General features: G+C 59.1%; 2 protein-coding genes across 7 annotated transcripts in view; one reads left to right on the forward strand and one right to left on the reverse strand.

Moving 5' to 3' along the window:
• Nucleotides 1–3,551: 3,551 nt before the first annotated feature.
• MAB21L4 (mab-21 like 4) lies at nucleotides 3,552–24,067 on the reverse strand. Of its 6 annotated transcripts, none has more exons than XM_023642781.2 (6): nucleotides 23,913–24,067; nucleotides 13,183–13,861; nucleotides 8,522–8,747; nucleotides 6,691–6,844; nucleotides 4,912–5,268; nucleotides 3,552–4,067 (listed from the first exon to the last, which is right to left on the reverse strand). In XM_023642781.2, the coding sequence occupies exons 2-6, from the start codon at nucleotides 13,661–13,663 to the stop codon at nucleotides 3,975–3,977; spliced, it is 1,311 nt and encodes a 436-aa protein (XP_023498549.2). In that variant the 5' UTR covers nucleotides 13,664–13,861; nucleotides 23,913–24,067; the 3' UTR covers nucleotides 3,552–3,974. The 6 variants fall into 6 exon arrangements, with proteins under 6 accessions (XP_023498549.2, XP_023498551.2, XP_001502917.2 ...); XM_023642783.2 differs by having other exon boundaries at nucleotides 13,183–13,790; nucleotides 23,913–24,045; XM_001502867.4 differs by lacking the exon at nucleotides 23,913–24,067 and adding an exon at nucleotides 14,484–14,799 and having other exon boundaries at nucleotides 13,183–13,790.
• Nucleotides 23,914–25,782, forward strand: part of CROCC2 (ciliary rootlet coiled-coil, rootletin family member 2) — a 76,002-nt gene continuing 74,133 nt past the window's right edge. The window contains exon 1 of the mRNA XM_023642774.2: nucleotides 23,914–24,045. Coding sequence (XP_023498542.2) covers nucleotides 23,968–24,045 — 78 coding nt within the window. The 5' untranslated portion in view covers nucleotides 23,914–23,967. The remainder of the gene's footprint in view (nucleotides 24,046–25,782) is intronic.

Raw genomic sequence — 25,782 nt, forward strand, 5'->3', positions numbered from 1 at the left:
TGCGGGCCGGGCACAGTCGTGTGCACTGGAGTAGGGCCTGAACAGACCAGAGGCCATGCACCCCACAGCACTCAGGACCACCAGGAGGGATGGGCACCGATGGGATGACCCAGACACTGTCACATCGTAGCTGCCATCAGCACAGAAGCAGAGAGGGCCAGAGGGTCTGGAGTCCCCAGAGCAAAGGTGGGGGTGCTCTTCCAGAGGAGGCCTGAGGGTTTGAGGAGCCACAGGCAGGGCCACCTGGGCCACCTCCGAAACTTTGGCCTTTGTCCCAAGAGCAGCCCTGTCTTGGTCGGGTTTCCCCCGAAGCAGACACCGAGACAAGAATTCAAGTGCGAGACCCAACCAACGGCAGGTGCCCTGTGCTCCCACCCCACCCGTGCCAAGCCCTCCACCATCCGACTCCTAACACCACGGGTCAGCGTTGCAGGCACCTGGATTTCATGTAAGTGGCATCACACAGCATATTCTCTACTGTGTCTGCTTCTTTCTTCTAACGGTTTTGGCGTTCGTGTGTGCTGTTTCGGGGAACAGCATTTGTCTGCATCGCTGGCTCTCTTCCGTTGTAGGATAGAGCACAGTCTGTTTATTCATCTGCTGGTGATGGATCTCTGGGCTCTTTCCAGTTCGGGCGATTATGAGCTAGATTGGAATGAGCATTCTGATACAGGCTCTGTGTGGATGCATGTTTTCATTTCTCTCGGGTAAACACCTAGGAGGGAATTGTGGGCTCATTTGTCAAGTATAGGTTTAACTTTACAAGGCACTGCCCGGAAAGCCTCTGAGGCTGTTGTGACAGTTTACATTCTCACCAGAAGTGCACGGGAGCTCCAGTTCCTTCACGGCCTCACTGACACTGGAGTTGTCTTTTTTGTAGTGGGTGTGAAGTTGTATCTAATTTGGTTTTAATTTGCTTTTCCCTGATGACTAAGGATGTTGAGCACCTTTTCCTGTGCTTATTGGTCGTTCATGTAGCTTGTTTTGAGAAGTGTCAGCTCAAGTATTTTGCTCATATGATTTGGGTTTGCATCTTGTTATTGCTGACTTGTGGCAGTTATTTTTATAAGCTGGATACCGCCACATACGTGTGTCATGAGTATTTTCCCCTATTCTGAGGCTTACCTATTCATTTTCTTAATCACATCTTTCGAAGAGGAGATATTTTCCGTCTTGATGAAGTCCTATTTATCCATGTGTTTTCTCTTATGGTCTCTCTAGGGAACCCTTGCTGACTTTGAGACCTGAAGACATCTTCCTATGTTTTCTTCTGGAAGCTTTATGGTGTCAGCTTTTACGTTTAGGTTTATAATCCACCTCAAATTAATTTTGTGCATGGAGTGAAAAAGGGGTCAAGGTTTGCTTTTGTCCTTATGGATATCCGGTCCTTCCAGCAACATTTGTTAAACATCAAATTGACTTGCAACTTCGTCAATTGACTATACGTGTAGGTCTATTTCTGGCCTCTCGCTTCTGTTTCATTGTCGTATGTATCTATTCTTATGTCAATACTGTACTGTCTTAAATACTGCAGATTCACAGTAGGTCTTGAAATCAAGTAGTACAAGTCCTGCAATTTTGTTCTTCCCTTTCAAGATTGTTCTTCCTATCCCAGATCTTTTGAATTCCCATATAAATTTTAGAATCATTTTGTCTAGAGCTTGCTGGAATTTTGACAGGAATTGCACTAAATCTACATATTTTGGATTACAGTTCTTTATCAGCCGTGTCTTTTGCAAATATTTTCTCCCAGTCTGTGGTTTGTCTTTTCATTCTCTTCACATTGTCTTTCACAGAGCAGAGTTTTTCATTTCAGTGAAGTTCAGCATATTAACTATTTCTTTTGTGGATTGTGCTCTTGGTGTTGTATCTAAAAGTCAACGACAAACCCAAAGTCATATAGGTTTTCTCCCATGTTATCTTCTGGGAGTTTTATAGTTTTCTGTTTTACATTTAGACCTTTGATCCACTTTGAGGTAATTTTTGTGAAGGGTATAAGATCTGTGTCTAGATTCATTTTTTCGCATGGGGACGTCCAGCTATTCCAGCACCATTTGTTGAAAAGACTCTCTTGCTCCATTGTTCTGCCTTTGCTCTTTTGTCAAAGATCAGTTGACTGTATTTATGAGTGTCTATTTCTGGGCTCTCTATTCCGTTCCACTGATGTTCCTGTCTATGCTTTTGCTGTCTTGACTACTTCCATGATTACTGCAGTTTATAGTAAATCTTGAAGTCAGGTGGCGTCAGTCCTCCAACGTTGTTCTTCTCCTTCAACAGTGTGTTGGATATCCTGGGTCTTTCGTCTCTCTGTGTAAACTTTAGAATCAGCTTGTCAATACCCACAAAATAACTTGCTGGGGTGGAGACTGGGGCTCCGTCGAATCTAGAGACTGAGTTGAAAAGAACTGACATCTTGACTGTGTTGAACCTTCCTATCCATGAACGTGGATGATCCATTCATTTAGTTCTCTTTGACTTCATTCTCAGACTTCTGTAGTTTTCCGCGTATAGATCTTGTACATGTTTTGTTGGATTTATACGTAACTATTTCATTTTGGACCCACCTGACTTTTGCTGAGGTGGTACGGTGACAGAAAGTCTCTGAGAGTGTCGCTAAGTTCTGTTGTTGCCCCCAGGACACGGTGTGCTGGACTCTTACGGCCGTGCGGTAGGGGTGGTTTTAAAGTCTTCCCTTTGGCGTTTCCTCCCATGATGGCTCTTAGTCTTGCTAAGTATGACCATCCTGATACACACTCAGACCCCGAGGAAGCGACCACAGGGTGGGCCTGGACAATTTGTATCTATTGTGAATCAGAGTGGACCAAGACTCTGTCTTCTGCAAGCCCCCACTCTAATGGCATTTCATGTCTCCTATATTGGTGTCAACTCAGGTCCTGAGTCCCATAGCCATCAAAGGACCTTATCTCTCGTCCCTGTGTAGTTACTCTGGTACATGGCCATAGGTCCCTCTGGAGGAGGTTGAGGGAAGTTTCTGCCACAGGGACTTGCTATGCAATTGTAGGTCCCTTCCCAGGAGCCCGGGCTGTGGGCTGTGGCTCAGAAGCTGAAGAGTAAATGTCACTGAGAAGCCAAAGAGGGTGGAGAGTAGAAAATGCCTGCTGGGCTGGGACACACAGGGGTCATTGGGACCCTCTGCATGAGCGGCTCAGTGGGGAATGGCTGCAAGCTGGCTGCAGGGGACTGATGAGAGAATTCAAGGTGGGGAAATAGAGCACAGAGACTGGACCGAGGGGCTAGCGTCAGATGCTGGGAGAGGCTGCCTTACACAGGAGAGGGGGTACCTCCACTGTGACAGGAGGAAGCAGACAGGACAAGTACGGGCCTGAGGGTGGGGGCCGGGGGTGTCCCCTCTGTCTGCCTCAGTTTCCTCTGTGGACTAGAAGGTGGGGTTGCCTGGGAAGGGAGGATCATTCACGGAGAAAGGAGAAAGTGTGAAATTGTCTGTCTACACACAAGCCTCTTCCACTTCTCTGTTTCCAGGGGAAATTGTCTCCACATAGACACACACAAAGTGGTGGGCACCATCCCCATTGTGTATATCCAACACATTAATTTATTCAAGATCTGGTCTATAGTATTTCATCACCACAGAGAAGCATACAACACAGGTGGGGACAAGCTCCTGAGCTCCAGGTTTCATGTAGACACTCGGTTTTCAGAGTCTTGATGACATCCCACGGGATGGGTCAACACACATCACGTGAAGTACACGGCACCTTCATCCCAGGCCTTGCCTGGGGAGACAAGGCAGTTGCTCCAGGATGCCGGCAGCTCAGCACTCAGATCCCGGGAGGCTGTCCCCTGGGTGGTCTGAGGTGGTCCCTGGGGATGAAGTCCCTCCACCAGCCACCGCCCGCCTCAAGGTGAAGTCCGTTCCCTTCTCCAAGTGTCCCAGGAGCCTCCCGTGGGGCAGTGCAGCCAGGCTGTGGGTGGCAGAGACTGGGCAGCCCAGCTCAGCTCTCGTCGCCACCCAAGGCCTTGGTCTTCCGGAAGATACTCTGCATGGCTGAGATCCGGTCCTTGTCCTGGATGTTGAAGACCTGGAACTGTGGGCAGGGTTGGGGAAAGAAGGGTCACAGAGCCATCTGGGAGCCTGTCACAGGGCCTGGGACACAGTGAGGGACAACTTGCGCTCCCTGACCGCTGGGCCTTCCTGCTTCTGGTTCTCAGCCTGCACAGTCCTCCCCGCAGGTGGACCTGACCAGGATCCTCTCCTCCACGGGCCCTTCCTCACATGCAGGTGTCCCTGGGTGGGCCTGACACAGAGCAGGCCCCACTACGTGCTTGTTGAGGGTGGAGCACGCGTCATGCCCTGGAAGGAGACCATATTGGCTCTTTGGGGTGAGGGTGAGGGTAGCCCTTGGGGAAGGAGTGGGAGTGGGCTCTGTGGGGGAGGGGAGGGGAGGGCTTAGCAGAGCTGGCAGAACCTTGGAGCTCAGGGAGGGGCAGCTGACAGAGCAGCCAGGTGCCCCCGAACTCAAAGCCAGAAGACACATAGTCATGAGGGACATGGCTGTGGGACTCCTGAGTCTAGGGATGCAGCAGGAAACTGTCCCCATGAGGCCCAGGGACGGCCACACTCCATGAGGAATGAGCCCCAGGGTAGGCAGGTGGAGCTCTGAGCATTCGTCAAGTATGGGTTTGGGGGTGATTCTCATGGGAATGGGGGCAGGCTCAGACATAGTGCCCTGGTTCCCAGGGACCAGCGGGCAGGGGGGGACTCATCGCCTATCTGACCCGAGGTGTCACATCTTTCCTGACAGCTGCTCTGGAGGACTGACCTAACCGCAGCCTTCCTTGGGCTCCTGACCCTGGGGGAGTGGACCAGGGCTCTGTCCCCACCCTCGTGTGACCCTGGGCCTGCCCAAGGCTCCCTCAGCCGGCACCCACCTTATCCAGCAGGACGTCGAAGTAGGCGGTGGCCCAGTAGGTGGGGTCACTGGCGGGCAGCTGCAGGAGCGCCTTGATCCCGTTGCCGATGCGCGGCGGGGGGCTGCGGCCCAGGTGGGTGACGTGGATGCGCAGAAACGCCTCGGGCTGGCTGGCAAAGCGCTCCACACGCTGGTACAGGGCGTTGAGGTCCAGGCCGGAGTCCTGCAGCAGGTTCCGCTCGGGGTAGAGGAAGTGGGGCAGGTTCTTGGTGGCCAGGCAGCAGAGCAGCACCACCAGCAGACGGTATGTGGCCCCTTGCAGCTCTGCCCAGTCCTCGGGTGCCGGGAAGAGCACCGAGGCCCACAGCAGCACCATCTGCGGGTGGCGGGATGGCCGGGTCAGGCCCTCGCCTGGCGGGCGGGCTGTGGGCTGGCCTGGGCACCCCACTCTGCCCTCCTGCCACCCTCACCCCTGGGCACCCACAGCCCACCACCCTCATCAAAGCTGTCCCCACCCGCCCTGTGCCTCCACCCTGGACAGCCCCCACCCCACCGTCACCTCTCCCCCACCCTTCTTGTCTCCCCCGCTGTCCCCAGGTGAGTCCCAGCCCCTTCCCACCTGCTGCCCCCAACCTGGCACCTCCCTTGACTCCCTGGCAAAGCTCAGCAGCACCCTGGGGCCCCACCCAAGTCTCCCCTCCATCGTGCCCCACGGTGTCTCCAGGACAGCCACCCAAGACCCCTCTCGGGGGATTCTGAGGCTCCTATCCACCCTCCGGGCCTTTCCCTCATGCCTCCCACTGTTGACCTCCTGCACATTGCCTGCAGCCCAACCCAAAGAGCCCCACCCTGTGGCATCGTCCCAGCCGGTCGGTGTGCTCAGGACGCCTGGGCCCAGAATACATCTGGAACCACAAGAGTGGACTTACCTGGCTGCCCCAGACCCCTCCATCCCTGCTCCTGAGCCCCCAGCCAAGGGCGCCTCTCCTTCCACATGGCTGCCTGCCTGCATCTCACACCCTCTCCCTCCGCCGGCCCCCATCACCCCTCGTTCACTATGGAGCTCGGGGACCACTGTGCATCAGAGCTCAAAGGACTGCTGGAAGCTGGCACCCCCTCAGGGGTGGGGCCAGAGGCCAAGAGAAACAGTGGGTGGCCTGTGGTCATGTGGGGACATGTGGCAGAGCCATATCCTGTGCCAGGATGGGCCACCTCTCTCTTGACGCCCCACACTGGTGCACAGAGCCATGCTCCTCATCACTGCTCACCCCGGCAGAGACCCCAGGACTCCACAGCCCCCACCCGCTTCCCCTTCACTGCCTTGGGGGTTGGGGTGGGTCAGAGCCCTGGCCCCTCCCCACCGTCGCTCTTCTCAGTGCCTGATGGTTAGGGAGCCCTGGGGCACACCGTTCCAGCAGTGTCACAGCAGCCCAGTGAGCAGCAAAGAAAGGGTGCCAGGACTGGGCTGGGTCCATTCAGAGGGGGTCCCCTGGCTGGTAGCATTCACAGACACAGGGCAGGATGGCAGGGACTTTGGGACAGAGGGGCCTGACACCAGCTGGCGGGCTCTGTGCAGCACCCTGCAGCCAGATGTCACTCCTGAGCCACAGCATGGCTTCCCTGGAACCCCGGCGAGGCCTCTGACCCTTCCCACACGGAGCTCATTCCAGGCTGTCCAGTGAGGGGAGCCAGCTGGAGGCCCAAACCTGGGTGCCCCTCCCTCGATCCCCTGGTTGCAGACACCAGCCCAGCAGAGGTGGAGTGGGAGCAGGGCGCCCACTGAGCCCCCGATGCATACCTTCAGGTGGCCGAACGTCAGACCAGGGCCTTGGCCACCATCACGCCAGCTCTCGTGATTGACCCGGTCCAGGATGGAGAGACTGTCCAGGCGGTGGCCCTGGAGGGAGCCCAGTGCTCCGAGCAGCCTCGTGAGCAGGTAGTCAGTGGAGACCCTGGGGGCCCGGACAGACACATCACACTCGGTCAGTGTTGGGGCCTCAGCCAGGCATCTGTGGGCACCCTGCAACCACAGCTCATCCCCAGAAAGGAAAGCCCCTGAGCTTCTGTGGCCTCCCCAGGATCAGAAGCTCCTGAGCCCCACGGGACAGCCCAGGCCACAACAAGGGCTGTCTCATTGCTCCCACCCCAGCCCCCATGTGTTTTTCAGGGACTGCACTTGATGGCTATCAAGTGTGACACATCTGGTCTTCAGGAAGCTGCCCAGGCCCCAGAACACAGAGGGACCTAGGGAGCCTCCAGGCCGGGCCAGCCTTCTTAGTGTGGACAGGAAGGTGTCACTCTGACCCTCCCAAGATAGAGCAGTGCCTCCTGGTCTCTGGGCAGGGGTATGGGCGGAGCCAGCCCAGCCTGGCAGGGTGTGACATCTCGACTCCAAGCCCCATTCGGGAAGCCCAGCCTCCACGGGGCAGCCACAGGACAGCCGAGGGCTCAGAACCTCTGTCTCCCCAGCAGTGCCCACAGCATGGGGCATAGCACAGCAGTGGCGCTCACTCTGTGCTTGCCGAGCCACTGAAGGGGTGGAAGCTGTGGACGGCACCCTACTGGGCCCCACTCTCTGTGGAGGTTTAATACGGACAGTCGTCCACCCCCACGCCCCGAGTCTGTGGTGGCCGGGGCACAGGAAAGGCCATTTTCCCATCTACTTCCAAAAAATGACTCTGCTCAGCCGAGCCCTCCTCCTTGCTTCACGGGCAGTGGTCACGCACAAGCCAGGACACAGCCCTGCTCTGTGTGGAGACGGGTCAGCAGGGAGCCCAGGGGGTCGGGGCTCCCAGGGGCCCTGCTGAGCCTTCCCTTGTGGCAGAAAATCACAGCAGGGCATGGCCAGCTGGACAGATGTCGTCCACTGCCAAGACCTAGCTCAACCAAATAAGAGCACCCCTGCTTACTTCAACCGAGGGCCACATTCCTAAGATGTCTCGAAGGGGGCTCAGCCTCTGCCCAGTGCCCCCACTCCCTCTCTCCCTCTCACAGACACTGACCCCTCTTCCCTGCGGGTGCCAGCGGCCCTCACTGAGCTTGCAGTCTCCTGGGGCAGAGACTGGGGTCCCCAAGGAGGAGCTGCTGGGGCACAGGGCTGGGCAGGGGCGGGGCATTCTCAAGTCAACACCATGGTTGGGGGGACGGATGGGGACACTCATGGCAGGAGGTCACATCATGTCATATTGGGGAGGGGCAGCCCAGGTGGAAGATGCCAGCAAAGCCCCAGTGCTAAGTCATTAGCATCTGACCACCCTCACTGTGTGGGGACCTCTCAGCTGCTCCAGGAACCTGCTGGCACCCTGGACAAGCCATCTGTCCTCTTTCTGCTTGCCCACCCAAAAGGAAGGCGCTGGGCTGGGTGACAAAGGGTCCCATCCGGGGCAGCCTGTCACGCTCCAGGTTTCTCTGAGTCTCTCCTCAGCCTGACACTAGCCCGCTCCAGGGGCAGAGGGCGCAGCCCCACCCTCCTCACACCTCTGAGAGGGGCAAAGCCAGCAGCAGGGAGCGAGCATTCTGGTCAGATCCCAAACTCCCCCAGAGACCCAGTAACATCCGCGTGGTCCAAACACCCATGCCCAGAGTGAGGGTCTCCCCAGGGCCCCACAGACCCAGGAGGCACATCCTACCTCCAGTGCTGGGCGCTGGCCGGCACCAGGGGCACCTCTTGGCTGATGATTCTTTTCAAGCTGCCCTCGGGGAAGCAGGGCATCAGCTGGGCCCCTTCCAGGGCGGGCACCCTGTGCTTCCTCCGCACCACGGGCACGATGTTGAAGCGGATCATTCTCCAGCCACTGGACACCAGCAGGGACAGACAGAGCCCCTCCTCCCTCAGGCTGGCTGCGTTCAGGGAACCTGCAACAACCCACCCACCATGCTGGTCCCTCATGTGTGCTCGACCCTGCCTCCCAGGATGCTCCACCACCCTCCTCCTGCTGCCCTTTTGGCCTATGCCACCCTCCCCACTTCTCACCTCGGCCCTCTCTGCCGCCCCCCAGGCTGCCACCTGCAGGCTGCTGCTCCTCCAACCCGACACTTGCGTCTACCCAGAACCTCAGCCAGGCATGGTCCATGCCAGCGCAACTGTGAGGGGCTGAATGATGACCCCCAAATTCCTATGTGGAAGCCCTAAGCTTCAGCACCTCATACTGTGACTGTGTTTGTACATGGGGTCTTTAAACAGGCCATTGGGGTAGGCTCTAATCCGACTAGTCTTTATAGAAGAGGAACACTTGGGGGACACGGAGAAAAGGCCACGTGAAGACACGCCGAGAGGGCAGCATCTGCAAGCCAGGAACCCCCGAGAAACCAGATGAGAAAGCAACCCTGTGACACCTTGACCTTGGACGTCCACCGTCCAGAGCTATAAGGAAATAACCTCTGTCGTTTAATCCACCCAGTCTTGGTGTTTGTTACGTGCCAGCCCGAGATGACTAAGGCAATGAGGATGCCATTCATCGGCGTGATCGTCACCTCAGCGACATCGAGGCCTCAGTGATGACAGCAGCGTCTGCACTGAGGTTCTCCTTGGCCAGGTGCCCAGGTCAGAAATGTCCTCATTGCCGGTCTCCCTTGCCCTCACACCTGGTGGCCGGAGCTTGGTGGCTGCACCTCCCCAGGCCTTCCTGAGCCCGTGAGCCGACCCGCTCTGCTCCATCCCTGGACGTCCGTCCGTCCAGAGCCCCCTCCACCCCCACCCCATGGCTGCCAGCTCTCTTCGGAGGAGGGAGTGGCAGCAGCAGCCCAGGCTGGGCCAGAGGAGGCCAGGGCTCAAACAGGAGCAGTTCCACCCCAGGGTGGGGCCCCTCGGCACATGGTCCCCTAGTGAGCCCCACAGGGTGCTGGGTCTGAGGACCCCTCCCCATCTGCCTGACACCTAGGGGTCCCACACAGGGAGAGGCCGGGTCCTTCTTGCAGGCTCTCCCTCAAGCACTCCCCGACAGCCCAGGCAGCTCTGAGACCCCGCAGCTCTTTGCCGGAGCAAGGTGAGGCAGAGTCTCTAACGCTCCTCTCTGAGCAGCTTGTTTGCGAGTCTGCACCCCGATGCCCAGACATCCCCAGGGCCTCCTCAGCGTTCAGGAAAAGTCTTGGAGCAGGTGTGTTTGGTGGCCCCAGCACCCCCAGATGCTGACAGTTCACAGCTGCCCCTCTGCAGAAGACAGCCTTTGGCAGCCGGCCACCTTGCCCGGTGGCACCCAGAGGTTGGCTCCCACCCTCCCAGTGGCCCGTAGCCAGTGAGGGGTGCACGGGGCTATCACAGCCCAGACCCTGGGAGGGCAGCTTCTGCGGGCACTCGGGCTCCAGAGCCCAGGAGGGTCGGTCTAAAGCAGGCTTTCTTCTGATCAGACCTGCTCCCTCCTTCCCACTCCCTCCTGCTCCCTCAAAGCGTCCCTGAGGACCCTCCAAGTCAGCCCGTGCACGAGAGCCTCCATCTCAAACTCTGCCCCTCACACAGCTCTCCGGAGGGGCTGGGGACATGAGGAGCAGGGCTGGGCCCCAGGATCGGCCCCTGCGGGAGAGAACACGCAGTGTCCCTGAAGGCGTTGGCCGTCCCGTGTTGGGAGGAGCCCGCTTTGGCCAGCCCCCGGAGGCCCTGACCCAGAAGGCTGACAGTGGACCCAGCCCAGCCACCCTGGATTCCACTCACACCCAGCTACTTGCACAAGAGCCTGTCACCTCCTGTCACACTACAAATGACACATACTAGAAGAGATGCTTCCCGCTCCGGTCCCCACTCAGCCCAGCACCCACTCCCCCAACGCAGAGCCCCCAGACCACCCAGGAAGGACGTTCCATGGGGCAACAGGGCTGGGGGCTGGGGAGGTGGGAGGCGTTCTGGTCTGACCAGGGGCACTCTGGCCTTCTACCTCAGTTGTCCCCTTCACCTTAAAAACAAATTAATACCAGAGGACGTGAGGGGGGTGAGCTGAGCAGGGGTCTCTCGCGGAGGGCAGGGGGCACCTTCATCGCTGACCCTGACCAACCCCAGCCCAGACCTGGAGCAGTCTCCTCTCTCCTCCCCTGACACTGCCCAGTGAGGGTGCCCAGGTCAGAGGTCAGGGGGGCCCACCAGCTGGGAGCCATGTCCCAGAGGGAGTCCCCAATACATGCCTTGGACAAAAGTCTCCACGGTGAGTGGGCGTGGGAACCGTGGCCCCACCTCCCACAGCCAGCACAGCCCACCCCAGCCTGTCCACAGCCCCGGGGGGTCCTGCAGGAAGGAGCCCAGCCCCCTGTTATGTGGACCCCACTCCCCCAATATCCTGCAGGGTGCTCCTCCCACCCCCTGGGACTCAGCCCAGAGCAAGTCCTGGTTCTACCACCTAGGCCACTCCATCCCCCGCATGGGCCTCAGTTTCCCCATCGGCTAAGGGGAGAGAAGGGTTCAGTGATCCCGGCCCCTCTCAATTCAGCGTCTGAGGCACGTGTCATGCAAAGCCACCACTGATGCCTTCCTTTCCTTATCTACCATTGGTCATACATTTTGTCCATTAAAAGGTGGCTTGGAAGGTAACCTGCTACACCCACCCCTGTCCTAGCCACTCCCCAACTCAGCCCCTATCTCGTCTCACCGGTTCCCAGGGTGGGGGCAGCCTGAACCCTGTCACCTGGGGCTGCCACTTCCCTTTTAAGGTAAGTGTCAGGAAATAATGCCTGGAATTTCTCTACATGCCAGCTCCGTGGGGCCCCTGGGTGTGACTCCCAGCCTCCTGCTTTCTCAGCCTGGAAGCAACCAGGGGTGGTGAGGAGGGGCCTGGCGGTCAGAGCGTGCCCGAAGGGCCAGGGTTGGGCAGAGCCTCGTGCTCACCCCAACAGGGGGTCTGTCTCTGGGGTAGGGTGGAGGGCCTGCAGGTGATAGGGCAGGTGGGAACGGCCACATTAGGTCAGGCAAGAAGACAGAAAGAGTCCTGCCAAGCCGCCTGCGATAATTGGAAGGTTCAAAAAATGACCAGAGAAGATGTCGGCGAGTCTCAGGCTCTGGGGGCACCTAATGACAGGCTCGGGCCACCCTGTGAGACACTGTTTGTCATCAGCCCCGAGGGGTGGCCACCTGCCTGGGTCACCAGGCAGGTCTGAGGGGCCAGGGTTAGAAGCCGCCCCTCCTCATGTTGGAAGTCCGTCTGGAAGCCCAGGCACCTTCTGAATCCCCCACGTCAGTGTGCAGATGCCTGCCCGGCTTCCCTGGAACTCACAGGAAGTAGCCAGAGGAAAGGGTGGTCCTGCAGGCTCAGGTCACTGCGGTCCCCATGCCACCAGTTGGGCCCGAGGCTGGATGTGCAGCCAGACCTGGGCTCCACATGCAGGGCAGCCCAGGGCACGTCGCTCAAGGGGGCTGACCATTCCTACTCACTGACCCCACCATGGCAGATGTGAGGACCAGGCGAACACCAGGTGGCTCCAGGCAATGAACCTTTGGGAGCAAGTGGCAGCCACCACTGCCACACACCCGTCCCCTCCCAAGGGGAGCAGGACATTCTACTTCTGTCCCAATCCCCTGCCAGGACAACTCGACCCCCAGGAGGATGGGCTCCGTCACTCAGGGCCCCCCTGTCGTGGGCCCTGCACAGGCTACACCCGTCCTTCCACGCCATCACGGCCCGCAGCCCCTGCTGGAGGGGAGCCCTGCCCACCCCAGGGCTCACCACCCCCAGATCACATCAACAAGGCACCCAGAGGAGAGACTGAGGCCAGATGCCTGGTTCACTTGGAAGCACCCAGCCCCAGAGCCTGCTGGCGGCCCCAAACACCAGTTAGCAGCTGGGCCACAAATTGGAACAGACCTGTGCACACATGGGCATACGTGCATATCCATCCACACTGGTGCACACTCATGCACATACACACACACATACATATGCATGTATTCACAGGGCTGCACCATCACGCACTTACATGCACACGCACGCCTGTACGCACACACAGACACACATAGTCCTCCCAGCCCAGTGCAACGTGACCGGACGCTGGAAGTGGGGACAGCTGTGAGGACCGTCATGTTGATCTGCGACTGTAACAGAACCACTTGCCCAGAACCGTGTCGGAACCTCATCAAGCAGGTCAACTGGAAAACCACACGCTGGTCACAGTTTCTGGCCGTTTAAAAAGCGTGACCCGTCTTCTTAGAGGTGTTTGGAACTAGAAAGGACCTCAGAGTGATGTCTTCCAACTTGTGAGCCCCTGACACGCACACCGAGCAGTCACACTCCTGTGCTCACGCCCCACCATCACACGCGTGTGCACTCACGCGCAGGCCCACAGACACGCATGCACAGAGTGGTTTGGCCCCTACCTGGCGTGATGAGGCTGTGGTGCTTGCAGTGCACAATGGCTGCCACCAGAATGTCCTTGAGGACATGCAGGACCTTGCCAGGCACGATGTGGCCACAGCATGTGGTGCTGTCCTCGGAAGCGCTGAAGACGTCATCGGTCATCCACCGCTCCAGGCCGGGCACTTCCCTGGGGACGCCCAGGCGGCAGGATGCGGAGCCATCCCCCGTCTCAGGGACCCCCAGCTCCTCGATCAGGAGGGCCTCTGCGTCCACCCACAGGGGCACCTCCATGTCCAGCGGGTCCTCCGAGGAGCGCAGGGTGAACTGGAAGGCCTCCAGGTCGTGGGAGTAGTCCACGAGGAAGCGGGGGTCCCGGGCATGCACGTGCTCCAGCACTGTGAACAACACGTTCTCGGCACGCTGGTGGTCCTGCGCCCGGGGTGCCCCCCGAGAGCGGATGGCCTGCAGGTAGTGGTGCCACAGGGGCACCTGCACGGTCATGGCTGGGGCCCGGGCAGAGAGGACAGCCGGTGAAGAGCTCTCTGAGGCTAGCTGTGCAGACGGGCTGGGAGGAGGCACCTGCTCAGGTGCAGGTAAGGAGCAGGTCTGCCAGTGGGGCACCGGCTCCCTGCAGAGCAGAATTCCAGAGTGACAGGTGGGTGTGGTGCAGCGGGTTAAGTAGCTGAACTTGGCCTAGGCCTTTGAAGTGAGGGTGAGTCAGTCACCAACAATTAAGAATGTCACAGGGGCAGGGAGGCAGGGCCTGGTGACCACCTGGGGTAGCCTCACAGGGCTCCTCCCACCCATCACACTGACTCCGCATCTTAGGCCCAAGGCACACGCAGGCTCAGGACGGCCCTAGGGAACATCACACTCAGGACTTCTGCCGGCCTGCTCCCACTGTGCTGTTCCTAGAGGCAGAGGGTCTGTTCCTATGGTTCCCCCTCCCACCGTCATCCCAGTAGCAGCAGACGCTGGGTCTCTGTGACATTGGGGCCTCCCCATCGGACTGGAGGGCACATGTGGCATCCCCATTGCCCAGATGAGAAACATGAGGCGGGGCATGCCCCTCTGTTCTGTCTCTGAGGCAGCCTGGAAAGGCATGAACCTCAGGCCAGGACTGGGGGCTGCGTTTCCATAGCAACCTGAACATCCCCTCTGACACCTGTGCTCTGGAAACTAGGTGCCTCCCACAGCCCAAGTGTGAATTCTGCCTCTTCCCCTGCAGGGCTGTGCTTCCAGCCCCCAGCCCAGAGCCCAGGGCCCTCGGGCTGCCCACCCACCCTGCCTGGCCCCCTACCTCAGAGGGGCTGGCACCCACCTGGGCCTGGCGCTGGAGAAAGTCTGGTGCTAGGGGACGTCTCCGTGGCTCCACCTCGCCAGGATGGGAAGCCACACCCTGCTGGCTCCCTCCCGCGCCTGCGCTGGGCGCCCTGCCAGGCCCAGCCCACCTCCCTGCTCAGGGCTGTGCAAGTCCCAACCAGCAGGAGGGAGCTGCTCCCACTGACCCCGCCCCTCTGGGCTGGCCTTGTGCATCAGGTGCTCCCCACTGGTGGATCTACAAACAGCGAAGCGTAGAGAAGACCCCCAGCCAGGTATGTCAGACACTGCCCTTGCAGCCCTGCAAGGAGGCCCCCGCCCCCACCCATGCGTGGGCCTCAGACACCCAGGGAGCTGCACCTGAGTCAGAGCTGCGGGCAGAACCGGGATCCAAGGCCCCTCACTTCCATGTGCTTGGAAGCCCCTCTGCAGAGCTACAGCCCCAGTCTCTGCTTCCATGCCTCCCAGGACGGGGAGCTCATCACCTCACAGGGCAGCCCTTCCCACTGTCAAGCAAAGAGACAGATTTCCCTCCTCAAACCTAGCCCAGTCCTGTCCTCTGGGGTTGCCCAGAGCACATCTTCCCCTTGCCCAGGGCAGCTGCTCAGGTGCAAGGACACACACACACCCTTGGTCCACCTCACACTCCACCTGCATCCCGCTCTGTCCTCCACATCCACTGCCGTTTGCCATCCTCCATCTCTGTGGGATTCTGACCTGCAGGGAGGGGCATTGGTGCAGAGGAGTGGGGGGTCCCACAGTCCTGACCCTTACCCTCAGTCATGGGGCCCAGGTGGCTCCTGACACCACTGTCTGCAATTCACTGATTCTCATGTTCCTCTCCCCACTTTCCAGGAACCTCACAACTCTCCTGAATTCGCCCAGGAGACCCAGTGCCCCGTCGGAAGAGCCCAGGGGCTCTGAGCCCAGAAGAAGGCTCAGCTCCACGCCCGACAAGCTGCCCCAACCATCATCTGCTCCTCCACTGGGGAGCGAGCTGCTCCTGCTCCGCTCTCAGGGGTGGCCCCGCGTTGTGCACCCAACCCTCCTGCCATCTGGGGAGCCATCTCCTTCTACCCTGGAGCCCCTCCCCCGGCCAGTGACATCAAAGTGCCCAAGGCTGGTCCTCTCTCCTCTCCTCCTCTGCTGATCATCTCACCCCTGCTGCCTCCATCGTGGCTCTTTGCTGACACCCTGGCTCCTCTGTGCCCCAGGCCCAGCCACCCCACGGCAACTTTATGTCACCCTTGGATGTCTCACAGTCACCTTGCACCCAAAAAGCTCAACGTGGGACTCCAATCTCCCCCCAGAGCAGAGCAGTGCTCACGCCCCCAGGCTCCCATCTCAGGGGTGACCCCAGTTCTGCCCAGTTAGTCCTGGATCCGCTCCTCCCCTTTCTGCACACCCACGCCCACCCCCTGGCCTGCCCTCCTTAGCCCCACATTTCTCCTCTGGGTGTCGCTGCCCCTATCTGAGCCACTCCTCATGGCCTCCTGCTCCCCCTGGCCTCCTAGAGTGCGCCCACCCAGGGAGATGGAATCCAACAGTGTGACACTCTGGCTTCATCCCTTTCCCAGCTTCCGTTGCCCACAAGACAGGGGAACCCTCACCTCCTCCCCTGGCCGAGTAGCAGACCCTGCCTGGCTGACGGCTGACCCACTCCTGTGGCCTCAGCTCAGCCCCACACTGTCCCTTGCTCGGCTCTGGCATGCCGGCCCCCCGCCACTTCCTGAGCTGGCCCCGCCACCTTGGGGCTCCACACATGTTCCCCCATTCTCTCCAGCTGCCTGCTGGACTCCCGTGCATTCCCAGAGCCTCAAGGGGCCCACTGGTGAGCTCGGGCCCCTGTCCTTTCCCCTCGAGGCCTCTGTGATGGGTGGTAAATGCCCATCACCCCTGGACGGCAAGCTCCACATGGCTGGAACAGGGTCAGCCTCTTCGGTGTGTCCTGGAGGTGGCACAAACCCTGGTGCACAGCAGGCAGTTGAACACCGTGGAGTCGTGAATGAGTGATGGCCCCAAGAAGCTGGACGAGAGCTCTGCTTAGACAAGCAAGGGCAGAGCAAGGAGAGCCGGGAAGAGAGAAGAGAAGGATGAGGCTGCTGGCAGAGGGACTCATGTGCCCCGCCAGCCGGCCAGGCAGCGTTTGACTATGGAGAAACCACATGCTTCAGAGGCCTGCAGGCCACCACGCCCAGGACCACCCCCTGCAGAGCCAGTGTGGTGGGCGAGGGGAGGAGGGCCAGACACGGTCAGTGTCCCGTGTGGATCTGACGAGCTCCATCAGGGTCTTGGCAGCGGTGGAAGCACATGCCAACCTGGGGAGCCAACATGTGTTTGTGTTGCTTCCACCTCCCAGCATAACTCAGGGCAAGTGTGCGGATCCTGTATTTCAGGACTTCCCAGATGCGCGAGGAGAGAGCAGGCGGGGAGAGGGCGCGCTGCCTGATCAGAATCCATGAAAGGAATGGAGGAAGTACGATGGTGGACCCCACACCGTCTCGGTGTGACATGAGTCGTCTGGCGGTGACGACACCAGGCGACTGTTGCTCAAGGTGGGTGTGTGAGTTCCCTGCAGCTGCTGCAACAGATCACCACAAACTGGGGTCTTAAAACAGCAGAAGTCTGTTCTCTCTCAGTTCTGGCAGCCAGAAGCCCCAGATCAAGGGTGGGCAGGGCTGCGCTCTCCCCAGCGGCTCCCCAGAGGATCCTTCCCGCCTCATCCAGCCCCTGGTGGCTGCGGTATTCCTGGCTACATGACTCTGCCTCCACCTGCATCCTCATGTGGCCCTCTCCTCGTGTCTGTGTCATCACCCTCTGCCTCTCTCTTACAAGGACATTTGAGGTAGCCTTTAGGACAATCCCGGATAATCTTCTCATCACACAATCTTCAGTTCTTTCTCACCTGTGCCTCACTCTTTTGCCTTATAAGGCAATAGTCACAGGTTCTGGGGACTAGGAAGTGGCCACTATTCAGCCAACCACAGCAAGTCCACACCCAGCCACATAGCGTGACAGGATCTCTGCCAGGATGCTGCCCCCATGGGTCCTGTGCTCACCAGCCCCTTTTCACGCCACCACTGTGCAGACTTCCCAGCCCCGCCTGTCTAGGCTACATTTGTCAAGCGCCCAGTAGGCACAGCTCTGCACTGGCCTCTAGGACGTAAAGGCAGACACTGGCCTGGCCACCTGTGTGATTCCCCGAGAAGGTGAGCTGAGGTCCACACCAGCCACCAGTGCCTGTGTGGACCCCTCCCTCTGTACCAGGTGGCAGGACTTTCATGGCTCAACTCAGCCAACGTGCCCAGGGCACCTGCCAGGAGCTGCTCACACTTGAGAGTGGACATAGTACTGTCAGACCTCAAGAAAGGACAAGCTCAGGGGTTGCTCCCTGTGAGACCCTGGATGAGTCACCGCCCCATCTGGCCTCAAAGGCCTCGGCTGAGAAATAAGGAAGCTGCATGCGATGGGCTTCCAAGATGCCTCCATGCTCTGACAGTGACGAGCAGCATCTCAGCCACCTGCCATCCAGAGACCAGCGATCCTTTCTGCACCAGACGCCTCTCCTCCCCAGGTTCCCATGCGGTGCGATGCCGGAGCTGCTGAAATGGGCGGTTCAGGCAGGCCCAGCGCCAGAGGATCCCTCCTACACAGCTTCTGTGGGTTTTAGGATGGAACGGGGAGCTTCACCAAGCGGGACAAGCCCAAGTCCTGGCTCCTAGACCATGTCCTGGGTCCCTGCAGCCTTGTCAATGTGGCCATTAAACACGTTCCCCATTCCCCAAAACCACCATTCTATTCTCTGTCTCTATGTATTTGACTACTCTAGGGCCCTCATATAAGTAGAATCACACAGTATTGGCCCTTTGTGATTGAGTTATTTTCCATACCATAATGTCCTCAAGGTTCGTTCACCTTGGAGCACGAATTGGGACTTCACTCCCTCTTGCGGTTGAATAGTATTCCATTGTACGGATACTCCACTCTCTGTTTATCCATCATCCATCAATGGACACTTGGGTCACTTCCACCTTCTGGCTGTTGTGAATAATGCTGCTGGGAACATGGTTGTAGAAATATCTCTTCAAGATCCTGGATGAAAAGATTCTTTTGTGCGTCTACCCAAAGTCGGATTGCCGGATCACATGGTGATTCTATGTTTAATTTTTGAGGAACCTCCATATCATTTTCTGTAGTGGCTGCACCATTGTATACTCCCACAGCAGCGCACAAGGGTTCCAATTTCTCCACATCGTTGTCAACACTTGTTATTTTTCTGGGTTTTTTTTTTTTTTTTTTTTGATGGCAGCCATCCTAATGAGTGTGAGGCGGTATCCCATTGTGGTTTTGATTTGCTTTTCCCTAATGATCAGTGATGTTGAGCATCTTTTCATGGGCCTATTGGCCAGTTATATATCTTCTTTGGAGAAGTGTCTATTCAAGTCTTCTGCCCATTTTTATTTCAAGTTGTTTGGGTTTTTTGGTTGCTGAGTTGTAGGGGTTCTTTGTAGATTCTGGACGTTAATTCCAATATCAGATATACGATTTGCAAATATTTTCTCCCATTCTAAGAGTTGCCTTTTCATCTCTTGATGGCATTCTTTGATGCACAAAAGTTGTTAATTTATCCTATGTATCTATTTTTCACTTTTGTTGCCTGTGCTTTCGGCGTCATATCCAAGAAATCGTTGCCAAATCCAATGCCCTTTTCCCCTGTTCTCTTCTAAGAGTTTGTCAGTTTCAGCTCCTATGATTATCTATCGATTATCTATCGAGTGGGTGCTCAGCAGGGTGTCAATGGCCCAACACCCCCAAGCCTTCCGGTCGCCTGGCAGAGGCACCTCCCTGCGCTCCTTCCTTCATTACGAGGCGGCGTCTGGGGTTTAGTCTTAGCTGCTCCCTGAGAGCGGGTGCCCTGAGGGGGCAGAGTCTGGAGCCTCACCAGCATCCCCTCGCCAGGATCATCCACTGGGCCTGTACACGGCGCCTTCTCCAGCAACCCTTTGAACGGATGGACACAGGGTGGTTCCTCCTCGGGGAGCCTCACATGCCTTACCCTGGGGGTGTCAGGTCTGGACACCCACAACCAGGCTCAGGGCCCCTCGCAGTCCTCTGGGCAGTGGATGCTGAGAGAGGCCCCAAGAGCTGGACAGAGAGGGGAGGAGCTAAGACAGACTCCCATAGCACACATGCCCAGGGGCCCACTTGGGGTGACCCCGAGAGGCTGACCTGATAGTGTCCCCAAATGTGAGCCTCCCAGCGGCTCCTCTGGTCTGACCACCCCACTACAGGGCCTCCACTCTTGTCCCATGGCCAGGCTTCAGCCTGGGACAGATGACCAGAGGGGCGTCGACACCCAGATGGTGGCCAGTGGCCTGGGACGCCGCCCAGTGGGCAGAGGACAGTCAGCCTTGGCAGCAGTCAGCAGTTCTGGGCAGTGCCTGAGCTGGTGCCCCAGCTGGTGTCCAGAACCGGGCTGTATTCTGGTAAAACCACAGGATGCACAGCCTACTTCCTGTCCAGCACCTGCAGGGGACACGCCCCAAAGAGGCCGTGAACCCAGGTCAGTTGAGCCCCAGCTGCCGGCAGGAACCACTCCTCTCGTGAGCAGTCACCAGCCCTCCCGATCTGCCTGCCAGGAGAGACGTCTGCCAGTGTGCAGTCGGCTCCACAGAGGAGGCTCATGTCCCCGGGGGCACGGAGTCACCAAATGAGCACAGACAGTGACGGGGAAGCCAGACGCATCCCAGAGACCATTATGGCGAGCCCGACAGCCTGGAGGCCATGAGGGGCTGGAACAGAGGGCTCTGTGTTCCTTCCAGGCTCCTGCCCTCTGCCCAAGTATTGCCCTGTGTGTGACCCAACTTCAGAGGACACATTGGGTGCATGAGTCCCACCCACAGCAGGCCCAGCAGCACCCACCCCAGTTCCCACCTGTCCGGGTGAGGACGAGAGAGGGCAGGAGTGACGAGGCCTTCGCTCCAGCAAGTCTATGCTTTCATCCAAGTTGCGAGGTCCCTTCCCCTCTTGGGGAGGGTCTGGGTCAGGATGGCAAATTCTGGTGCCCCTTGGGCCAGTGAGGTACAGAAAGAGGCAAGGCCAGCTGGTTTCTGACTCATCTTATCCACTCCCTACCCCAGCCCTGTGTCCCCCTGTCCACACATGAGCCAAGGATGGCCAGGCCTGTGGATTGTCCCAGGGAAGCTGAAATTCCAGAGTTTGTAGGTGACCTGTCTCTGTAAACATGGTGGGGGCCAAGTGAAACCCAGCAACGTTCCAGATTCAAGGACAGAACAGTCAGAAAACATGGGGGCGGCCCATCTGTGAGGGGGCCTTCCTCTGAGCACAGACAAAGACAGAGGTGGCCACATGCTGGGCAGGTGGTGATGGGCGAGGCCAGAGCACGGTCCTCGCTGCCCGAGGACGCTGAGCACTTTCCCCAAGTTTTGAGAAGGAGGCTCAGCGTCCAGGGCACTGGCAGGCAGAGAGCCGAGTCCAGTCCCATTAAGATGCGGGTCAGAACCAGCCATCGTCCTCCCTGTACCCCGACCGGCCCACCAGCCCATCCCACAGAGGTGCCCCAGCATGGTGGGGACCTCTCTCCCACCCTCCACTCATTCCAGAACGTTCCCTGGGGGCCGTGCCCAGGCCCAGGGCTGAGCCTTGCTCTGAGGGCTCTCCTTCTAGTCCATCGATGGCCCAGGAGCAGAAGCCACGAGCATGGATGCCAAGCAGGGAGGCCTCGGGTGGTATGCACAGGGCCTGCGTGAGCCTCCAGGGGGCCGGCCCACGGGGGCCAGGGAAGGCGTCCTGGAGAAGAGGGTGTGGGCAGGGGTGAAGGCCGGCATGCGCTGGGCTTCTCTGCATGGCCACGAGGGTTTCAGGGGGCAAAAGAGGCCGAGGTGGAAGTTGGGGCGGGGTGAAGGGAAAGGGCACAGGCGGGAAGGCCCCACCCACCACAGGCCCAACTTCCCTGCTCTGCCCAGGGCTCTCCTGCTTTTAGCACTGAAGGTCCTCTGTCCCAGGAAACCCCTCCTCTGCCACCGAGGAAGGGGACGCCCAGGGGGCAGTGAGGTCCTCTGAGGACAGCGGGCGCAGAAACAGGGAGCCACCACAAGAGGGAGAGGCTGGTCTGTGGATGGCCAAGGCCACTCCAGTGGCAAGCCCGGGCCCCACTGGCCCACAGAAAGGCCGCCCTTGCCTTCCGTCTTGCCCCCTGGCTGACTCTACAGCCAGAAGGAACTTTCTAAGTCAGATGTGAAACCCTGCGTGGTGCACTGGCCCTTCTGAGGCCCAACACTGTGGAGGGCCACATGTGCGGACCGCCACCTTGCTGGGCCAAGTGAACTTGCCTTTGACCTGGGCATATGGCCCCAGATCGGGGGGTCCTACTCACCCGCCCCCATCCTCCCGCCCCCGCCCCCCACATCCAGGCCACCGGGCCGCCCCTGAACACAAAGCTTGTGCGTCAGGCTGATGAGAGGCTGGTTTCCAGCAAGTGAAGTCTTGTTCCAATTCATCCAGGTGACCTTCACAGACGGTCACCTTGACCTCTGCAGCCTCCTCACCCAACCTACTGCTTGAGCACCCCGCATTGAGCCCCCAGACAGGAGCTCTCCCTGGATGGCAGGGCCACACCCTCTAAGGCCCCAAGCTCACTGGCTGGAGTCAGATGAGGCCCTGCCTCAAGGTAGCAGGAAATACTGCCCCCTGCCTCGCACATCATACCTCTCCAAAGCTCCTCGGGGCTCAGTCTTCAAGGCCCACGTGGGCTCCAGGACTCCGGGGGGTGTTATGGGCAGCCTTGGGTGCCCAGGAGGTGCCCAGGCCATGGTGTGGGTCCCCTGGGCTCTGAATCTGGACCTCTGCTTTGTGCCTTCAGAAGCTGGAAGTCATTGCTAGTCCTGAGGGGCAAGGGTTAGTGGGACAACCAGGCTCCCATCCCCCCAGGAGCAGTCTAATGAACCTATGCCAGCCCCGGATGCCCAGCGGGGCTGTGTCTGGCGCGAGAGCCTACCTGTCCCTGCATGGGGGACCCACATGGCTGGCCTCTGCGTGGAGGGGAGCAGGGTCCCTGGGGACGTCAGGAGGAGAAGAGAGCGCAGGGGTTTCCCGGGGAGAGCTTCCTCTGAGTGCGGGCGCCCCTCTTCTTGAATTTGGGTTCTGAGAAAGCGGCCTGGGCCCCATCAGGCTTCCTACTGGCAGCACTGGGGATGGAGGTACTCACCCACTAAGGGTCCACCCGCACTGCCTGGTCCCTCCTGGCCCGGCAGGCCACCTCCCATTCTCCTGGGCTGAGACCGACTCAGAGGAGCCCCGGTCTCTGGGAGACTCAGAGAGGCACCCATTCCAAGGGCCCCTGAATCCACGTCCTCTTGTTACAAGGGCAGTCACTGCTAGGTCCTGGGTCTAGCGGCAGGACCCACTCCAGTGGCTGCCCCTTCCAAGAGGAACTCCTGTGGGCATCAGCCTGGTCGGGAGAGGTCCGGCTTGGAATGAGGAGCCCCTGAGTGGAGTGGAAAGAGGGCTCCACATGGCTGAGTGCCCAGTGCCAGGCTCAGTCCAGAGCCCCCAGGAGGCCCAGGCTGTGTCTGCAGGGACAGCCCCCACTGCCTCCCCTCGTTTCACCCATCCATCAGGACCGGGCCCCCCCACCCCAACGGTGAGCTGGGAGTGTCCCAAACGGTCCTTTATGTCGCTCCAGGAAGGTTCAGTGAGTGAGAGGAAATGGATTTCACACAGCAAGTGTGGAAAGCATTGTCCACAGAGTAGGTTACCGTGAAAGGGCTCCAGAGGGAAATCAGATTCTAGAGCCACGTCCACGTGCAAGGTCAGGAAGATGGGGGGCCTCCTTTGGTCCTTGGGCAGGTGGCTTCCCCTCTCCTGGCCTCAGTCTACCCATCTGCTTCATGCCATTGCATTATTGATATCTAAGTTCTTTTCCAAATGTTAGAAAAAAACCTCGTAGTTTGTGATTACAGATTAGGAGGAACTGGCGTTCTGCACACCACCTCCACCTGGTGTGTGGCCAACAAGCACACAACTTCTCCCGGGGTGACTGCCAATGGCAGGCCAGGGCTCTTCCCCGCAGGTGTGGGGGGCGTGAGGGAAAGGCCAACCCCTCCAGGGGTGTGATCACTCAGGTGGACGGCTTTGCCCAGGGCGTCTCCCCTTCTCCCAGGAAACGGCTTCCAGCCAACCGCGTTCCTTTGTCCCCATGGAAACAAAGGCCTGCACTCCTGTTTCCAAGGAAACCCAGCCCTCAGCGTCGCGGTTGCCACAGCAACGCCTAGGGGCTCGGTTGGCCATGAGGTCTCGCCAAGCCAGAGGGGGCAGCTGGGTGCCCAAGACAGGGAGCCAGGTACCACACAGGTGTGGGGCCTGTGCACTGAAGGACCTGGCCTGGCCAGGGTCCCAGGAGGAAACGCACCTGGCAGCCAAGCCCTGGCTTTCTCTGCGGTCCCGTGCTCGTGCTCCGGCCCGAGATGAGTTCTGCCTCCAGCGAACCTGGCGCTGGGGACGCCGCGGAGCAGTCCCGGCTGGGGCTGGACGCTGTGATCCAGGTCAGTGGAATGGCTGTCCTCCAGCACCCTCCTGAGAGAGGCCTCATGGGCACCTTGGGAGGGAAGGGACCCTGCTGAGAGAGGCCACGCCTCCCGGGCTGCGAGGGGCACTTTCTGCGTGCTCACGTGGTCAGCATGAGCATGCACACACACACACACACAAGTGCAGACTAACTCGGGACCAGAACCTGGGGAGAGACTGAACAGGGGCCCCGGAGACCTGAGCCCCAGCCCAGGCTCCCTGACTCCATGTGGAGCTCAGGTGGGCAGGCCCCTTTGCCCTGCATGTTGTGGGTGACAGGGTCCAGACGACCCCCAACACTGCTGTTCTGGGATATAGTTGACTGCTTTTTCTGGCAGAGTGTGGGGGCCCCTGGGAGCTGCCCTGGAGAGGTGTTTGCCATCTCTGAGCTTGGTGGCGGGTGTGGTCCATCCCTCTGTCTATCCTGTGAGCCCAGAGGTTCTAGCTCTGTATTTCTTCCTCCTGCCCATCTGCATAACAACAACTATAGTAATAACGACTGGGAATTATCCCAGAGGCCCCTCTGCCCTTCACTCCCTACTTCCCAGATCCAACCCCCTTCCCAGCCCTGCGACCCCACCCCCTTAGGTGGGCCCACCCGGCCATCACCTGGCTCCAGCCACCACAGCCAGGCAGTCCCCACCCCAGCGGATCCCTCAGGGAGCCCCGTGACCCTTGGTGCACCAGCTGACTCAGAGTCGCTTATTAACCCAGATCTTAGGACCTCGAAACCACACTGTAGAGGGTTGACGTGGCCCTATCTGAGCAACACAGGTCACCAGAGAAGGGCAATTGCCCACGGTTGGTGCCAGGAGACTAAATAACATGGTGGAGTCACCGCACACATGCACACATGCACATGCATGCACACACACACACATGCCCACACAGGACAGAGCGTGGCAAGGGCGGGGTATTTGAATCAGGTGATGCAACAACACAGAGGAGGCGGCCCTGGTGGGGGGGTGACTTTCTCTGTCCAGCTCTGATGGGGTCTCAGCTCTCTGAGGGTCTGAGTGTGGGGCTGACCAACAGTGGAGGGAGGGAGGAAGGGCTTGCACATTGCAATTTCCCAGACACTTTCAGCCCGGCATCCCTGCCCTCCTGTGAGAATTCTGTCATCCCTTTGGATTCAGGAAAACCGAGGCTCAAGGGTTGAAGCAAGTTGCTATGGTTACGGGCTGGTTTGAGGGAGAACCCCGGGATGGTGCTGACCTCTGGCAGTGGTCATTGGTGCGTGGCACGCGTGACTCGTGGATGCTTCTCGCCCAAACTCCTGCTGCCCACCAGAGACTGTCATCTGACGGCCCCGCGGAGCCCTGGCGAGGTCCGCTCTGCCTGCCCCACCAACACCTGTTATTTGCACTGTGGTGATTGAGATCTCGGAGCAATTACACCAGAGGGAGCAGGCAGGCGGGCGCCACAAGATGCCCAGATAGCCCAGTCCAGACAGGGGCGGCAGGGCCAGAGGGATCCCCAGCCCCTCCAGCTACAGACACGGAAGCTGAGGGGCGGGGGCAAGGTGTGGCTTGAGGATGGGGGGCCTCTGAACATGCTCCCATGCCTGGAGAAGCTCTGGACGCCCCGCTCCCTCCAGCCAGCGTGGCTGCTCTCCTCTGCACTCTCCTCGACCTCTGCACAGTGTCCCAGAACGCCAGCACCGCCCCCTCCCCCCCAGAACTGGATTCTCAGATGGTCGGGACCCAGGGCAGAGG

Source organism: Equus caballus, chromosome 6 (genome assembly GCF_041296265.1).
Source record: "Equus caballus isolate H_3958 breed thoroughbred chromosome 6, TB-T2T, whole genome shotgun sequence".
In the NCBI taxonomy this organism is placed as follows: domain Eukaryota; kingdom Metazoa; phylum Chordata; class Mammalia; order Perissodactyla; family Equidae; genus Equus; species Equus caballus.

What these genes read in the sequence shown, in the direction of transcription:
- MAB21L4 (XM_023642781.2), bottom strand. Translation starts at nt 13,663, where the DNA reads ATGACCGTGCAGGTGCCCCTGTGGCACCACTACCTGCAGGCCATCCGC. An exon ending in CCACAGCCTCATCACGCCAG is followed by an intron (nt 8,748 to 13,182) that starts GTAGGGGCCAAA and finishes GGGTTGTTGCAG; the next exon opens with GTTCCCTGAACGCAGCCAGC. An exon ending in TGACGTTCGGCCACCTGAAG is followed by an intron (nt 5,269 to 6,690) that starts GTATGCATCGGG and finishes CGCCACCCGCAG; the next exon opens with ATGGTGCTGCTGTGGGCCTC.